Source organism: Microtus ochrogaster, chromosome 7, assembly GCF_000317375.1.
Source record: "Microtus ochrogaster isolate Prairie Vole_2 chromosome 7, MicOch1.0, whole genome shotgun sequence".
NCBI lineage: Eukaryota > Metazoa > Chordata > Mammalia > Rodentia > Cricetidae > Microtus > Microtus ochrogaster.
The window spans coordinates 11,749,902-11,767,921 of NC_022014.1; the positions used below are offsets into that span (position 1 = coordinate 11,749,902).

Here is an 18,020-nt window from a genome sequence, read left to right on the forward strand (position 1 = left end):
GGACCCTCTTGAGAGCCAGGCATAAAGTTCCCATCTCAATCCCTGATTGTTATGCTTCTCTACGGCTCTGAGACCTTTGAGAATATTAGCTGCTCATTTCCCTGTGACCCTGTGTAATGTGCAGGGTTTTAGGATCCTGAAACAGTGACATGATAGCTTTGTGAAAGGGAGAGGGAAAATTATTGGACTTGACGACTTCTTTTTTCCTGCATTTTAGGGAATGGAGGGGTTTTCTTAGAGTTGATTGGGTTCTTTTTAACCTTAGATGACTAACTGGTTACTGTGACCACATAACTTTCTACTTAGCAGAAGCTGACTTGAGTGCCTGGAGGTGAGCTTCCTACAGGCCTGAACCAAGTTCTCTGTGTGTCCCCGAGACTGAGACAGCAATCCTAGTGCCCACCTCCTAGCAGTGAGGCTGGGAGCAAGTAAGTGAAGGAAGATCGCCATTTGTTCCCCAAAGCATCAGTTCAATCTTGACATCTATTCCACCACAGTGAGAACTGGAGCTACTGTGAATTTCCTTGTATAGTGTCCTGCCTGCACTCAGGAGCAAGTTAGACACCCCTACCCCCACCAAAAGCAAACAAACAAAAACAAAAGCTGTTTTTGTTTTGCTTTGAGACAGTCTTAATAAATTGTTCTTCCTGGCTGGCCTGAAATCCACAGAACTCCTCCACCTGCTTCTGCCTCCTGAGTGCTGGGGTTAAAGGTGTGTACCACAGGCCCAGCTCAGCAACCTTTGAGGATACATAAATGATGATGCACATTCTAAAAAATGTGAAAACTCCAGAAGTGCAAAGAAGAAATAAAAGTCGATGATCCCAGATGTTCCTGTTTTGATTATTTCTAATCAACTTTTTCAGGACCACTTTTCTGGACATTGTGCCCCATTCTCTAGCTCATGCCTGTCATGTTTTATTTCTCCTTTTGCTGTCCAATATCAAACCCCACCATCTTTGTCACATCATTACCTTTAGTAAACACATGCTTAGTAGCTTCATAATACTCCATCTCATACCTAAAAGACAGCACACCCACCAAGCCTTTGGTGCTTGATTATTTGTATTATTCCCAAGTGTAAAGACAATCCAAATTGTGAGCAGCTGGTTTACAAGAAATGTTTTACAATTTATACTGCTCTCAACTTTGGCAGAGTTATTGCTAGAAAACTCACAAAACTCAAATCTCCACACAATAGGGTTGTGGACAGGTCTGAATGGAGGAGCCCCATCCTGGGGTCTAGAAAATAGAGACTGAATGTCAATGTTCACTTTAAGGTCTTTCCTTATAATTTTTGTGTGTCATGTGTTTATTTGAAACACAACAAATATGTTTTTACTACTTTATTTTCATTTTTCAGCTTAATATTTTGTGTTGATACATCAGGATTTGAGGGCTTAGGATGAGGAGCTAGGAGTATAACTCTAGTGGCGCTCTTGCCCAGCATGCTCAAGGTCCTCCACTCTATCCCGCACTGTCCCATCAAAGGCCTACAGTATTCAAAATGGTGTGGAAGACTCTGCAGCGGATGATCTGCCTTGAGCAGCCGTATTTTCACCCTCATAGGCAGTCCATGCTGCGAATACCCATGTGACTTCTGGGCGTTCACTCTGGAGTACTTGGCATTCTTGACCTCGGCCTGGTATTCAGTGGGCAACCTCAGAAGGGATCAGAGTCTCCTGCCCCAGACCTGCCCATGTCCATTCTCTTGTCTGTTACTGAAGAGTCTTGCTAGCCTTGACCCTACACCAAGAAGGACAGCCTTTGGGATGTGCATTTTCCAGGTTATGGCAACTCTTTATATCTTATTCACAGAGCACAAGAGGTGAGAGACCTCACTATCAATTCTTCTAGTCAAGGAATATTAGCCCAAGAAATTGCTGAATCAGGACACTGCCAAAATGAAATCATGGAGAAGTGTCCTTGAAATATTAAATATAACAATCAAATACAGTGCATGACCCTATTCCGAGACCCTCCAGTCAGCCTCTGGCTGGGATGCTTCTGTGTGGTTGAGGAGGTGGGACAGTTATGGCACTCAGCAGAAGTGATAATTACTAACTTTAGCAGGAAGAAGACAGATCAGCATCTGAACCCAGGCAGTCTGACTCCATAACTGTAACTTTAAACTTACTCATGTGCCTGGCCAGGTGGTATCAGTCCATTAGAGCATCCCGTTTTCTTCTTTATTCTCTCCGTCTTTCCTTTAAAGTGATGATGTGTGCCTGTGTTGTCTCTGCCAGCTGGCAAGGGAGTGCAGAATGGCTGGCACTTGTACCTAGTGTCTCCAGCATCTGAGACACCCAGTGAGTGATGTCAAATGACTAAGAGGTCACTTTCCCCTCTGGATAGCAGCTTTTCAAGGTCAAAGCCCATCTCTTATTTGTATGGTTGTGTTCCCAGTGCCTGATTCTGCACCAGGCACATACTGTGTTCACCACAAACTAGTGGCCTTAGAGTCCAGACCTATAAGAAACAAAACCAGCTGTTGCTGTCAGGTGAGAGAGGGAAAATGTACATGTGTCCAGAAGATTATAGACCTCTCCTCTTTTCCAGGCCCTTCCTGGATATGGTATACCATGCCCTGGACAGCCCCGATGATGATTACCATGCCCTCTTCGTGCTCTGCCTCCTGTACGCCATGTCTCATAACAAAGGTAGGCATGCTCCTCACCATCTTCAGTGTCTGACACAGTGCTCTGCTGTTCACTGGTACGGAGGGAAGAAGGAGGGCACTTTGGGAAGGCGTTTCCTTTCTGGCCTCTGAAGTGACTACTACAGTGCTCTTCTTCAGCCACATTACAATTTCTCAGGTGTTTTTCTGCAGACTGAAGCCACAGGCATTGGTGACTCAGGCATGGTGGTGGGAAATTCAAGTGTGGCTGTCTAAACCAGTGAGGCCAGCTTCCCACTGTGGCTTTCTACAGACCCCTCTCTGCTTTACAACTAACCTGACCAACGACCACTTTGACATCAGAGCAAAACCAGTCAAATTGGAACCTTGGTTTTGCTATTTATAATACTCGATGTTCTTACCGTGGGCTCAGTGCTAAAATAGACTTCGGTGGAAGCGTAGGTTTCCTTTCTGAAGAGAGGTGTGGTTCTCCAGCTTCCCTGGCTCAGGCTGTGTGTGTGGCCAGGCCCCAGTTCCAACAGAACTGACAGTTGACTGACATACACCAGTTCCTCCCTCAGTGCCCAGTGCTGGGAAAAGCTTCTGCTGTTGGCCCACCTGGCTCCCCACACTCAAGTTTGGAGACTTTTCTCAAGAATATTCATGAGAACTGGAGTTGACATAGATTGACGCATGGTGTCAAGTGACATTGCAGGAGGTTAATATTCAGCTTGTTGGGAGTAGATGTCTACTAAGTACTATTTGCTAAGACAGCCTATGGCTAGAGTCATTAAAGCAGAGCTAAGTCTCAGTTATTTTTTAATCATTCTTAAACATTAGTCATGCAAATTAAGTCAGTTAGCAGCACAAAAACATGTAGTGGAAAATGCCTCCCCTCAGCTTTGTCCCCAGCCTTCTTCTTCAAGACAGCTTCTGCATCAGTTTCTCACATGCCCTCTAAGGAAGCTGTTAAGAAGAAAACCAGCTGCACCCGTAGCCACCAGTGGTGTCCATGTGGCTTGCTGCTGGGTGCTTCTCATCTGTGGAAATGCCTGCTGCATGTCTGGGCCATAACTGGTTTTGTCTCCTTAGTAACTACAGTAGGCAGCCTCTGGGGTTTCTTCTCTAGAAGGATATTCTCAACAGCTCTGCTCAGTGTAAACCATTCTGCTTATAATGAAGCTAAAGACCTGGTCTCAAGCCACCACTACCTCTTCCGTCTCTTGCTCCTCTTCCTCCTCCTCCTGTGGTTTAGGGTGGAGATGGAACCCAGAATCCCATGTATTTTAGCCCAGTCTTACAACTTGAGACTTTAAAGAGCATGACGGGCTCCAATTCCTGCTGATGTTGTGTCTGATCCCCTCCCATACATACAGTCTCCTTCCTTCCCCTACGGCCCCTCCAACACCCCGCTCACTGCCTCTACCCTAGAATTCATTACTGGAAGTCAGACAACTCCATGACCGATTCTGTAGTCAGTTCCTGCTCTTGGCATGCTGGATGCCTCTGCCCAGTGTTCCAGCACACCTTGCCAGGCTGCATTCATCCCGTAAATATACACTCCCTGCCATTCTGTTTTTGTTAGCATTGCCATCCAGAGTCACAGCTGCCATGACCATTAGCACTTTGCTTCCTTTGTTCCTGACAGTTTCTCATCAGTTTGTCTGTTCTTCCTTTCTGGCATGTACAGGGCTGGCTCAAGCCTGGCGTGGAGATGGAAACCAAGGCAGGAGTAAAGAGAAAAATGAGGGTGGGCCTACTGTCATGGTTATTATCTTAGGCCTGCAATTATCAGCTCCTGCTCCAGTCTCGGGTATTGCTATTTATTGTAGTCCACCTTCCATAGAACCCCTTACAGCGAGACTGCTTTGACTCTCTGTCCTTTGCTATTCAGGAACATTCAGTTTCTCCCTTACCTTCCACCTCTCCCCCCCATACCTGCTCCGTAGACTATCAAGACCACCTTGGTTTGGTTTCTAGAATTCCCTTCTCAGACCTTTGGCAGGGGCTGGGAGCAGAGTCACACTCGGATGCAGCAACAGAACTCTGGTAGAGGTCAACTTGAGGCACCTCTCGTGCTCCTCCCTGAACTCAACCATGTTCCTGTGAATAAGCAATGAAAACTACCTCTCCTCCATGGAGGCCAAAAGAAAAAGTCTATGAGAAGGCTGGGCAGGGGCACCTCACAGGAGCCATGAAGCTGATGGGAAGGACTGGAAAGGACTGTTAGAAACCTTGGCAGTAAGTATTGATGAGCCTTCCTTCAAGGGCTCCAATTTGGCCTAGTCAGTCAGATGTCTGCAGCTTGGTGCTGTGCCTGACTCTGGAAGGTAGACTTTTCTTTCCTGCCCTAATAACCAGTTCCTAATTAACTGACATGGAGACTAAATACTAATTATAAATGCTTGGCTGATAGCTCAGGCTTATTACTAACTAGCTATTACAACTTAAATGAACCCATTTCTATTAATCTATGTGCTGTCCTGAGGCTCGTAGCATTTACCTCTCCAGTATGTCTTGCTTCCTCTCTGGCTGGTGACCCCTTCTTCCTAGAGTCCTCTGTGCCTAGCTGTCCCTTCTATACTTCCTGTCTAGATACTGGCCAGTCAGCTTTTAGTTAAACCAATCCAAGTGACAAATCTTCACAGTGTACAAAAAGATTATTCTACAGCAGGTCAGTGTTGGCTAGGGATGGTATCATACATAGCACATACTGGTCCTAGGGCCCAGCCCTGTGTGTGGGACTCTTCTTTGGAAACCCAGGAGCCACCCTAATTAGTACAACGTAACACCTGTTCCTCAGAGAATCTGCACCTTCTTGAACTCACTCGTAGTCTTTTGGGTTATTTTCTCTTTTTCCAATGACCACTATGGAGGTTCCTCTCAGAAGTCACCTTCTCCAACGTTCTTTTCAGCTCTCCTTGGTGACACTCTGGGTTAATGCTACCTGCTATGAAATTTTATGGACCTTGCTAGATTTGACCTGTTATATTTTCTTAAGGATTTTTTTTTTGAGGCAAGATCTCGTGCATACCAGTCTATCTTGAAATTCACTTTGTAGCTAGGGATGACTGTGAACTTCTGCTTCTCCTGCCTCCGACCTCCCAAATGCTGAAATTGCAGATGTGCACCATCATTCCTGGTATAGACAGTGCTGAGGCCTCATCTGAGTTTGATATGCAACCCTCACTGTTAAGGATTTTTGTATGTGTGTTCATGGAACACTGATCTATATATAGACTTCTTGCAATTCTCTTATCTGGCTACACTGCAGTGATGTACCTAAGACTGGAAGGTAATTCATCCTCCTTAGTTTCTTGGGGTATTTATATATTTTTTTAAAAAGCTAGGATTATTTCTTTTGTAAGTATTCTTTGAACCGGTGGAGCTGTGTGGACACGGTATTTTCTATGAGGATTTTTTGTTTTGTTTTGAGATCAGATATGTAGCCTAAGATAGCCTTAAACTTGCAACCCCTCTGTCTTAGCCTCCTAAGTATTGGGATTACAGGTGTGTTCCACCACACCCAGCTGAAGGAAGGTTTTAACCATCAAACTTCTTATTGGAGATATTAGATCATTTCTTTCAAATGAGTTTTGATAATCTTTCAAGGACTTTGTCATTTCATCTAACCTATAAAACTTATTATTATAAGGTTCAGACAGTCCCATTTATTAATTATTTTTCTCAGTGTCTGGGGTTATATTTAGAAAGAGTTCTCCTGTGCCAATGTGTTCACGTCTAGTTTCCACTTTCTCTTCTATGAGGTTGGTTTTATGTTGAGGCCTTCAATCCATTTGGACTTGAATTTTGTGCATGGCAGTAGATATGGATCTATTTTCATGTTGATACCCAGTTATGCCAGAACCATTTGTTGAATATACTTTCTTTTTTCCCTTTTATATTTTTTGCTTTTTGTCAAAAATCAGGTGTTCGTAGATGTGTGTATTGATATCTGGGTCTTTGATTTGGTTCCATTGGCCCTCCTGTCTATTTTTATGCCAATACCTGGCAGTTTTCAGTACCTAGCTCTGTAGTAAAGTTTGAAGTCAGGGGTTGTGATGCCTCCAGAAGTTCCTTTATTGTACAGGATTGTTTTGGCTATTCTGGGTTTTTGTTTTTGTTTTTTTTGGGGGGGTTTTTTTTTTTTTGCTTTTCCATCTGAAGTTGAATATTATTCTTTTGAGGTCTTTGAAGTGTGCATTGAATCAGTAGATTGCTTTTGATAAAATTGCCATTTTTACTATGTTAATTCTACCTACCCAAGAGCATAGGAGATCTTTCCATTTTGTGGTGTCTTCTTCAATTTCTTTCTTCAAAGATTTAAAGTTCTTGTCACACAAGTCTTCCACTTCTTTGGTCAGAGTTACTCCTAGATATTTTATGCTATTTATGGCTATTGTGAAGGGTGTTGTTTCTCTGATTTCTTTTTCAGCCCATTTATCAAGGGAGGGCTACTGATTTTTTTTTTTTTGAGTTAATCTTGTATCCTGCTACATTACTGATGATGTTTATGAGTTGTAGAAGTTGCTTGGTAGGATTTTGGGGGTCACTTATGTAAACTATCATATCATCAGCAAATGTATTTTTACATCAATGTTCATAAGTAAGATTGGTCTATAATTCTCTTTTTTAGTAACATCTTTTGGCGGTTTGGGTATCAGGGTAATTGTAGCCTCATAAAAAGAGTTTGACAGTATTCCTTTTGTTTCTCTTGTGTGGAACAATTTGAGGAGTATTGGTATTGAAAATCTTGTAGAATTCTATGCTGAAACCATCTGGTCCTGAGCTTTTTTTGGTTGGGAGACTTTTGATGGCTATTTCTATTTTTTTTTTTTTTTTTAGCAGTTATAGGTCCATTTAATTTGCTTATCTGCTTTTTATTTAATTTTGGTAAGTGATATTTATTCAGAAAGTTGTCCATTTCCTTTAAGTTTTCTAATTTAGTAGAGCACAGGTTTTCAAAATATGACCTAAGATTCTCTGGATTTCCTCCATGTTTGTTGTTGTGTCCCCCTTTTCATTTCTGATTTTAGCTCAAGCTTCGTATTAACTAACTCTTACATCTTAAATTATACCATAATTCTTGTCTGTGTTAGCCATGTGGCTCGGTACCTTCTATCAGTGAGGCACCCTCATCTTGCTTCCCCTGCAACTGGGTGATGACTGCAGACTCAGCCTTTTCTCTTCCCAGAATTCTCCTATTCTGGTTGCCCTGCCTATACATCCTGCCTGGCTACTGGCCAGTCAGTGTTTTATTAAACCAATACAAGTGACATGTCTTTACAGGGTACAAGACCATTGTCCCACGGAATTTTCCTATAGACAGGACAGCTTCTGTAAGGATAAAGCAGACTGCTTCAGGCAAAGGCCCTGCAGTGGGGAAATACATACGTATTCAAGGAGTAGGATGTAGGCCTATTAGGGCTGGTGGGGGAGCCAAGTATAGTGGGAAACCCTTCTCTAGGGGTAGGAAAATGGCCTCAAGGATGCTGGGGAGATGGCTTTGTGGTTAAAGAACACCAACTGTTCTTCCAGAGGACTCAAGTTTGATTCCCAGCACCTACAAGGTGATTCACAACCATCTGTTAACAATCCATGTATGTATTGCACAGACATACATGCAGGCAGAACACACATACACATAAAATAAGTAATTTAAAAAACAAGGGAAAAAAAAGAATATCCTCAGATGCAAGTTTCCAGAGGAACCTCCAGCTAGTGGGAACAGATTATTCAGGGTAGGGTGTACACTGCTAGAGAGAAGCTGAACAATTCTCTGGGAAGCAGTGGAGACCTTTAGGGCAGCTGAAATGGAGCTGGGAGAGCTGTGACAGGCTTGGGAGTCAGAACTGGAGATGCTGATAGACTGAATATTCGGAGTTTAATGTGAAGAGTGTAGGCCCAGCAGGAGGATGAGTTGGTGGTGACTGCTACAGTTGGCTCAAGTACCTTGTGCTAATGTCAGTCACTAAGGGAAGACAGGAGAGGCTCAAGGCCGGGAATATGTCTTCCTTTTGATGTGGTGGGAGAGATCTGGATGATGACTGACTCCTGACTCCTTTTTCTCTGTGGCAAATAATGTTCAAAGCCAGTGGAAATGGACCATTTAGAGAGGCAAATTAAAGAGAAGTGGGAAAAGCTCAAGTTTGACACCCGAGGCCAGTTCTTTGGGGAAGCTGCTGGTAGAGAAGCTACTACACTTGGTGTGCCAGCCTGGCCACTGAGCACAGGGGCTGCCTTTGGTGACTTTGAATGGTAGCTGTTTGATTGGCTGGCTTTCTGGTGGTTATCTACACTTGATTCCAGCTTCTCTTCTCCATATCCTTTCCCCTGAAGCAGGTCCCGAACAAGATATTCTCTTCTTAGTAGATATTTTTTCCCTTATAAGACAATTTCAGCCTAAAAGCTTTGTTAATAGAAACCAAATGTGAGCTCAGACCTTCCGGTAAATCTTAATAGATGAGATACTGCACTGAAATGAGCAGCCCACAGTGGGAAGGGTTGCCTGATGAGGAAGGCAGTATCATGATTCAGTCAGCCACATAATGAATTCTGGTTAGTGTCTGCGCTTTTGGTCAAGTCTGAGTGGAGTCTGTGCAGAGCAGCTCTGTATGCCTAAGCCTTTCCAGTTCACTCATTGTTCTTCCCAACCCGAGCTGCTTACCCAGGAGGCGCTTGGACTTTGGGGTTTGTTTTGTTTTGTTGAGAAGTTCCTGGAATAGCACAAGAGGTAAGGGAAAGCTAGAAAGTAGGTGACAAAGTTCTAGGCATGAGGACCAGCAAGCACCACCCAGATTGCAGCTGCCAGAAGCTCAGCATGGGAAGCACATTGGAAATTGACTTAACATCTGCTGGGCTCTCAGCATAGTTGGCCTAAAGTGTTCCAGCTCTGAGAATGCCTACAGGATACAGCTTGGGAGAACCTGGAGGTCACAAGAAACAGAAAACTAGTGGATATATTTACCTGCTCCCTTCTAGTCTTGGGTCAGGTCTCCATGGCCTCCTATAAATATCTTTGCTAAGGGTGTCTTCCAACCTTGGCATGAGCAAGCACTGCAGCTAAGAAGGAAGAATCCAGAAATCAGAGTTGGGAGGGAGGTTTAGTCACTTGTTGCAGTGTGGAACCATGCCTTCCCTTTCTCTTCTGGATTCTTTGAATTAGTTCATTGGAAGTGACACTCTGCAGCAATATGGACTCTTTGGACCAGCCTAGGCTATGAACTCAAGTCCCTCCAACCATACCGACCATTGGCAGGAAGGGAATGAAGAAGCAAATGGCCCGCCGGGAGGTAGATCTCAATTGGCTATATGCTGCGTGTGAGGGTTTCATTGGAAATTTTTTTGAGACACTTGAAATTTGAGCACATAGGACAATATATTATTCCCGAGGCTTATTTCAGACAGCAAAATGAAGGTGTAATGTGTTTGCCACAGAACCTGCCTTTCTGTAACTGAAAACTATGGTGCATACGTGTCACATCTGTTGCTCTTACCTTTTACATACATGTGTCCCTGTCATGTTGGGTCATGTTTTAGAGGGACACAGTCCACTGTGGCTGGAGCATGAAACAACAAGTCACATTGTATCCTCAGTCTGGAAGCAGAATGATGCTTCTGAGGAGGGGTCTGCGTGCTCTGTTCAGGCTCCATGGAAACACCCTCCCAGACACACCCACATCTGTAATTCCATCTAGTTAAGTGGAGTTCACCTTATTTCTTCACCACTATCAGCCAGTATTTTCTTTTAGTCAGGTAGTTAAAATCCCAGATCAAGTGCTTCTCCACACCTGGCTTCCAAAGAATGGTGGTGGTGGTGATGCGGTGCTTGTCACAGAATGCTTTCTGTCCCCTGGCATACGGTTGAACTGTCTTCAGCTCACAAACTGCTAGGCTCTTGTTTCCTCCAGCTGCTTCTGTGATAACTTTTTCTTCTATTCAGTTGTCATAGTGTAGAACCTTTTTGTTTCTTTGGTTGTGTTTTTGTTTTGTTTGTAGTAGGCCATATTGGATTAAAATTAAATCTGGCAAGGTGACTCAACAAATGAAGGTACTTGCTGCCAAGCTTGACAACCTAAATTTGATCCCCAGGAACCCGCATAGTAGAGGGAGAGAACCAACTCTCATAGATTGTCCTCTGCCCACTCTGCCTATATCCCCATAAATATAATTAAAAATTTCAAATAATAAAATGCGTTAATGCAGTGGGTGTGGTGACACATAACAGTAATTCTTACTATGCTCAGGAAGGTGGAGAGGGGCCAGCCTGGGCCTCATAGACAGGTGTAGGGCGGTCTTAGGGTACATGTGAGACCTTTTTCAAAAATAAAAAAGTTAACTCCATTAAGATCTAACCCAGAGGATTTTGTGTTGAGAACCCTGCTAAATAGCATGGCACACATACTTTGGACAGGAAGAGGGAAGAACTAATGAGCAGGGATCTTGTGATATGGGCCAGAAAGACAGAAGATGGAGTTGGCTCCAGATTTTTTTGTTACCTTTGTGGCCTTGGGCAAACATTTTTTTTTTGAGCTCACTTTATGAAGACTTATTTTTATGCATTATTTTTCTTGTGCAGGCACTAGGAAGACTGTCTTTATAATAAGATCCTACCCTTCCTCCAGAAAATTCTATCTTTGCCTATAGAGCTTGAGCTTTTGGTTGGTTGGAGGTGGTGACTGTTGCTGAGCCCTAGAATGTACAGCCCCTTGAATGTGGCTTTCATAGTGAGCTTCCCATATGAGTGGTGCCACTATCCCTCCCTAACTGGATTTCAGTCACCTCTGGAGTCATCTAAAGGTGGCCCTGCTGCCTTCAGCATGCTCTATGACCATCACACTGAGCCTCAATTTCTTCGCCAAAGGCATGCTTGATATACTGTGTGGACCAGAGTGAGGGGTTCAGGGCTCTGGGATCCTCCCCTGACAGATGGCCAAGAAAGAACAAAATGACCTCAGAGGGATTTCTTCCTGTCTCTGGAAGATTTTGCCCCAGATCTCTTCATGTTTCAGAAAGTCTAAGGAAAGCTAGAGAAATCCCAGGAAAAAAAACAAAGGGCCTCCCTATGGAAACTCAAGCTCTGGCTCCAGCTTGCCTATTATCTAGGAGGCTCCACCTCTGTGGACTGGAGGAGCTGATGGTATAGTGTGCTAGGGAGGAAGGGCAGCCAGAGCTTTGCTCAGAGCCATAGAGCAGCAGTCCTGCCCTGTATGTCCCTCCCCTCAAATGGAAGGAAGGAGAGATGCTGGGACAGGAGTGATACCTCTAGGAAAGTAAAGGCCAAAAAGTTTGGATTGCCATTTTTACTATGTACTTCAGAGTTCTTCCAAGTTGGACAGTTGGCATCAAAATGCAGAATCTACGTGTTCAGCTTCAGAGCCACACTGTGGGCATGAGAGAGGCCTACACAACAACCCTCAGGCTATTGCTTCCTGCCCAAGTCATTTCAACAAAGCAGAATACTGCTTTAAGGCACCAGTGCTGTGCACCCACAGAGCAGGGATTCCTCGGGAACCAGCTGTGCCACCTCCACTGTTCATCAAGGTTCTAGACAAAGCCTCACCTGGTACTCAAGGGACCACATTTCAAGAGTTCTGAGAGTACCACCTCCCCCAACTAGAATAACAGGAAAAACTATGCTTCAGGCATAAACAATCCACAGGGGTCTCCTTGCTTGGGTCAAGCGCTGTGTCAGATGAGAGGATAGGAGTCAGCAGCAGAGCGCTGCCTCGGGCCTGTACCATTGTAGCAGTGCTGGCAGGTCTTCCTGCCATCTCAGTTCCTGGCAGTTCTTTAGGAAAAATAATCTCATGGCCTATGGCTACAGACTTACCCATTCCCTTTCCTTTGCCACCCTCCACCCCACCCTTTCTTTTGTCTTTTAATAAATACTATTCATTTCCCCTGAGGGGGAAAATTTTTTTGGTGTCTTAGTGGTAGATATGCTTTATGAATTTTTATTATTTGTGCACCTACCTAGACTAAAGGTTTAACTCGGCTCCTCTCTGCTGATCTATTCCTCAGGGGCAGGGCTGGCATCCCCATTCAGCTCAGAGCCTACTGCCAGCATGAGAGCTCACCAGTGAGAGCTTAAGGTTGTGGTTGTTGGAGCCTCATATGTCTCATCTCTGTTTCTCTGTGTCTGTGTCTGCAGGGCTAGAAAGTGCCCAGCAGAGGGCTGCCCTTATGTGGCACACAGACGTGGTAGAGAGCAGCAATGAGTTGCTCTGTGGGAAAGCTGCTCCTTTTTGCTTCTGCCTCATCTATCAGAGATGCCACCACTGTTGTCTGCTAAGCGCTTGCCAGCCCTTGCTTCTAATAGAGACGGAGTAGGCCTTGGGCTCCAGTGAGTTCAGTCAACAGTCATTGGCTAGAATGTGAGAACACTATTCCATCTGGCTTTCGTAGTTACTGTTAGTTATCACACCAAATGGCAATAGAAAATAATATGGTTTGTATGATTTTGTGCACATGCATGCATTTGTGTGTGTGAGCATATGCATGTGTTTGGAGGCTAGGAGCCAACCCTGGGTCTTCCTTAGGCACCACCCCCTTTGTTTTTTGTGACAAGGTCTCTCACTAGCCTAGAGTTCACCAACTGGGCTAGGCTCTCTGACTAGTGAGCCCCAAGTATTTCCCCAGTACTAGAATTACAGTATGTGCCACATACTGTACATGGCTTCTGGGAATTGAGCTTGGGCCCTGATACCAGTGCAGTAAGCACTTTACCAGCAGAACCATCTCCCCACCACCAGAAATTGTATGTTTTGCTATATCTATGCATGTTCAGTGTACATAGAACCCAGACAGAAGGCAGTGACCAGGCCTCACTTTACAGAGAAGAAACACAGGCTGACGTTGAAGTTTTAGGAAGAAGATGCTCACTGAGGCAGCTTTGCCATTGGCCATTTCTCTTCTTTCTCCATTCTAGGCATGGATCCTGAAAAACTGGAGCGAATCCAGCTCCCAGTGCCAAGTGCAGTTGAGAAAACCACCTACAACCATCTGCTAGCTGAGAGACTCATCAGAATCATGAACAATGCTGCCCAACCAGGTACCCCTGTCTTAGGGGCTAGATCCCTAGCCAGGCACCATAAGCCCTAGGTTCTGGATGTGGAGAAATCTCACCCCTTTCTTTTTCCTCTAGCCACCAGCATTTGTCTTTTATTGGACCCAGGACTTTATCGCTGGGGTTGTCCCTACCCTTGGTTGTAGCTCCCTCTCTCTTTTCTCTCTCTGCACCAGCCTTACTCTGCTGCTTTTGTGATGGCTGGGACCCTCCTCTCTGGGAAGCCTGAGGCCGTACTGTGGGAATGAAGTAGGCTGTGACTCAGAGTGAGGGCAACCCATTTGAAGGGTTGAGTGAAAGTACACTCTTGTGCCCAGTGTCTCCAGTGGTTTGACCCAGCACCCAGACTACTAAGGCAATGACAGAATGGAATGAAGCTCTAGGCACGGCTTTTCCAGCTAGGGTAACTTTTCCTTCAGGACATATGTGACGATGACTGCAGACATTTTAAGCTGAATGACTAAGAATGTTCCTGCCTCTAGTGGCTAAAAGTCCAGGATACTGCTAAATATCTCAGGTTGCACAGGACTTCTACAGCACAGAGTTACTTGGCCTGGAATGTCAATAGTTGCATGGCAAGTTCTCTACAGAGACAGGAGAAAGGTTACTAGAATGAGAGAATGCATAGGGGACAATCTGGCCACCTGCTTGCCCCCGTGGGGAAGCAGCCTGGTGTGGTAAGCCTGGACCAGGTCAACCAGAGTTGGTCAAGTGGTGACTAGAGCACTATGTGGCTATGCTACCAAGTGGGAGAAGGACCTGGAAAGCCAGATCAGTGGCCTCAGGGTGACAGCAGGTATCATAGCAGTTATTCACAGAATAGATGCTTTCTGATTGTATCCTACATACCAGCTAAGAGCCACATCTGATGGTCTTCAAATCCCAAAAGCTGTCACTGTGGAGATGGGGTCTTACACTCAGAGGTCAGGACAAAGTTAGCATTGGGGAACAACATGCATGGTCTGTAAAGGTCTAGATGAAGAAAGGGATGTCGTGGATTGAGCCGCCCTTGAGACACTGTTCATACCTAGTAGTAGCAAAGAAAAAGAGATAACCTAGGACACAGAGTGTGACTCAAGACATTGCGTACTCCTTGGGGTCAGTTATTGCTGAGAGCTCCACTTAAAGGAGGCAGAGCCTTTTCCTGGGGCTGGAGTCAGGAGCAAGCTTTGCAGGGTGCAGTGGGAGCCACGTGGGTTAGGGCACTGAGGGGAGCTGTGTTGTGGCCAAGAATAGGGTTTGCTCTTTGACCTGCACTTGTGAAGGCAGGAGCTTGCTGACCAGCAGAGGGAGTATGCACATAGACCTCTGGATGGAGAGGGGATGGGAGGTCTGGAGGAGGTGGGTTGGGGCTGCATCAGTAAGTAGGGACCACTTTCCCTGAGCTTTTGTTATGCTAAGCAAGACCTGCTTTGCATGTATATAACTAAGAACAAATTTTTCTTCTCATCTGTTTCAACAGCACCTACAGGGCATTATTAACAAAAGGGCTGGTATTCAGGGTATGTCCCTGGGGAGTGTGTGCTTGGGCTCCAGGGTCTAAGACCTCAGGAACAAGGCCCAGAGGTTCTCTGCTTCCTCTTTCTACTATTACACCTCTACCTTTCCTTAGATAAAGTGCAAAGACCCATGGGACAGTTTGCTTAACAGTAGTTGGCCTTGCTCTGGGTGATGGGTGTCTTCCCTAGGAGGAAAGAGATGGCTTCCAGTAGCAACCCAGAACATAGCATAGAGTCCTGAAAACATTATTTGAGACCCTGGCCTCAGCCAAGAGACCAGCTTAGCCAAAATGGCTGTTATATAGGGATAGGGATGGGGCTGGGGGAAAGGAAAGGAAGCCCTGCCCTTGGGAGGGAGAGGTTTAGGTAGGGGTTGGGGTGAGGAGTGCTGAGTGAGACTTGTCCTGAGTTTGAGACCTAACAGGTGATATACTCATTCTAGAAGGGAGAGAAGGCTCAACTCCACTGAGTTACATGATCCAGAGTGGGCTGTTGGTTTTGAACCCGTACTGAAGTGGGAAACAGGCTGGACAGGCACAGCTACAGCACAGCCTTCCATCTTCTCCCATCTTCCCTTGTTCAGCTGATAAAGGGACTTCAGGACAGATGGGAGCTAAAAGGCTTACCAGGGCGTGTTGACTTGTAACTACTGGAAAGGGAGTTGACATGTGTAGCTCCCTCTGGGCTCCCCTGGACACAAGAGGCCTTGAGCAAGACTGTCTTTCAGGTGATGAATTCCCTCAAAAAAGGAAAACAAGATGGGCACTGGGCTCTGGAGTACTGGGCTGACCTCTTGTACCTGGGGTGAGCACTAGGCTCTGGGGTACCGGGCTGACGCTGGTGTGCTCTGCAGATGGCAGGATTCGGTTGGCCACACTGGAACTGAGCTGCCTGCTCCTGAAGCAGCAAGTACTGACCAGCTCTGGCTGCGTCATCAAGGATGTGCATCTGGCCTGTCTGGAGGTGAGTCCATGCCTTCCCCTTCCCTTCCTATGCTGTCCCTCAGCTGAGGAGATCATTTACAAGGCTGCTGGCACTGCCTGTTCCACAGCATCCCTCGCATAGTTCAGAGAAGCTGGGCCTGAGACACCTGTGACTCCCAAGATCCTACACATGTCCAGAGATGCCTCCCTCCATCCAGACCACGTTCTTGTATTGCAGTAGCTTCTTTTGGAATAATCCACTTCTGGATCAGCTCCAGAAGTTTTCATATGTTCCTTTTATGTGACAAAGCTTTTATACATGTAGAAACGTATCCACCTACCATGTTGGGTGTTTTTGTTTTAGTTTGGTTTGGTTTGGTTTATTGTTTTGTGTGTGTGTGCACGTGTATATGTGTGTGTGTGCGTGTGTGTGTGTGTGTGTGTGTGTGTGTGCTAAAATACACATTTACTAGGTTCTCAGTATCTTTTATCATCTTTTGTTCCCCTTCATTAGTTTTAGAAAATGTAGGAGCCGGGCAGTGGTGGCACATGCCTTCAATCCCAGTACTTGGAAGGCAGAGGCAGGTGGATCTGTGAATTTGAGGCCAGCCTGGTCTACGTAGTGAGTTCCAGGACAGCCAAGACTGTTACACAGAGAAACCTTGTCTTGGGTAAAAAAGAAAGAAAATGTAAGCAGTGCAGAGGTGAAAAAGAACAGCTGAGGTTTACCTTTGGATGTGTCTGTTCTGATCCACTCCCACATATATATGCACACATTGGTGAAGTAATGTTGTGTTTTATTAAAGCAGAGACATAGCTGTGTTCAATAACCTATTCCCCTGCTTAACTAAGTCACCCACCGTTTCCCCTCAGATATGTGTCCCTCACATTTTCCTTCTTTTTCAACAGGGTGCAAGAGAAGAGAGTGTCCACCTTGTACGGCATTTCTATAAGGTACTTGGCAGCACAGGGAAGCAGTAGCATGGGGTATCACTTGTGAAGTATAGGATGGTGGGGTCTAGTCCTATACACAATCTTCAGTGTGTGTGTGTGTGTGTGTGTGTGTGTGTGCGCGTGCGCGCACGTGTGCACATGTGAATTCATTTATAAGTATGTGCATATGTGCATTCTAAGGCGTATATATAGAGGTTAGACGAGAACTTTGAGGAGCTGTTATACTCCTTCCTATGTGGAATCTGGGGACCAAACTTAGGGTCATCAGGTTTTACTGCAAGCACTTTTACCTGCTGAGCCATTTTGTCAGCCCTTCAGTTCTTTTTTTACACCTGTGAATATTGAGCACACATGCTCAATTTCATAGTCTCCAGAGCTGTGGCCTCTAAACTTTTTATGTTTTGTTATAAGAACAATAAAAATTTTAAGGACTGACTTCTAGTTTATGGCAATTTGTTTATCACTTACTCTTGAATTTACTATAATTTGTGAGATGTATGTGTATGGCAAAGTCATATGTTTGTGACTTATGTATCCTAATACATAGAAAACTACTATGATTTTATTACTTGTATACCTGTGTAATGCATGATTTTGTTACTTATATACGTGGGTAATGTATGTGTAAACATGCATGCTAAGAAGCCTCATGCAAGCGTCTAAAAAATTATCTTGAGTTTAGTAAGATGACCTTTAGGATCTGAAGGATTTAAAGACATTATCTTCAGGTTCCAAGTGATTGCTTTGTGGTTTTGGTTTTGTTGTTGTTGCTGTTGTTTTGGGGGGAGGTTTTTCTGTTTGTTCGGTTTTTGTGGGTTTTTTTTTTCAGTTTTTATTTACTTATTTATTTATTTAGGTTTTTTTTTTTCCCAGACAGGGTTTTTCTGTGTAGCTTTAGAGCCTGTCACGGAACTTGCTCTGTTGCCCAGGCTGCCCCCGAACTCACAGATCCACCTGCC

General features: G+C 44.9%; 1 protein-coding gene across 7 annotated transcripts in view; it reads left to right on the forward strand.

Moving 5' to 3' along the window:
• Clec16a (C-type lectin domain containing 16A) overlaps positions 1-18,020 on the forward strand; it is a 234,270-nt gene that overhangs the window by 78,852 nt on the left and 137,398 nt on the right. For all 7 annotated transcript variants that reach the window (XR_003377160.1, XM_005349306.3, XM_013347335.2 and 4 more), the window contains 4 exons: positions 2,560-2,660; positions 13,548-13,670; positions 16,038-16,147; positions 17,017-17,061. Coding sequence is in view for 6 of the 7 variants with exons in the window: in XM_005349306.3 (XP_005349363.1) it covers positions 2,560-2,660; positions 13,548-13,670; positions 16,038-16,147; positions 17,017-17,061 (379 nt within the window). In the remaining variant the exon portion in view is untranslated. The remainder of the gene's footprint in view (positions 1-2,559; positions 2,661-13,547; positions 13,671-16,037; positions 16,148-17,016; positions 17,062-18,020) is intronic.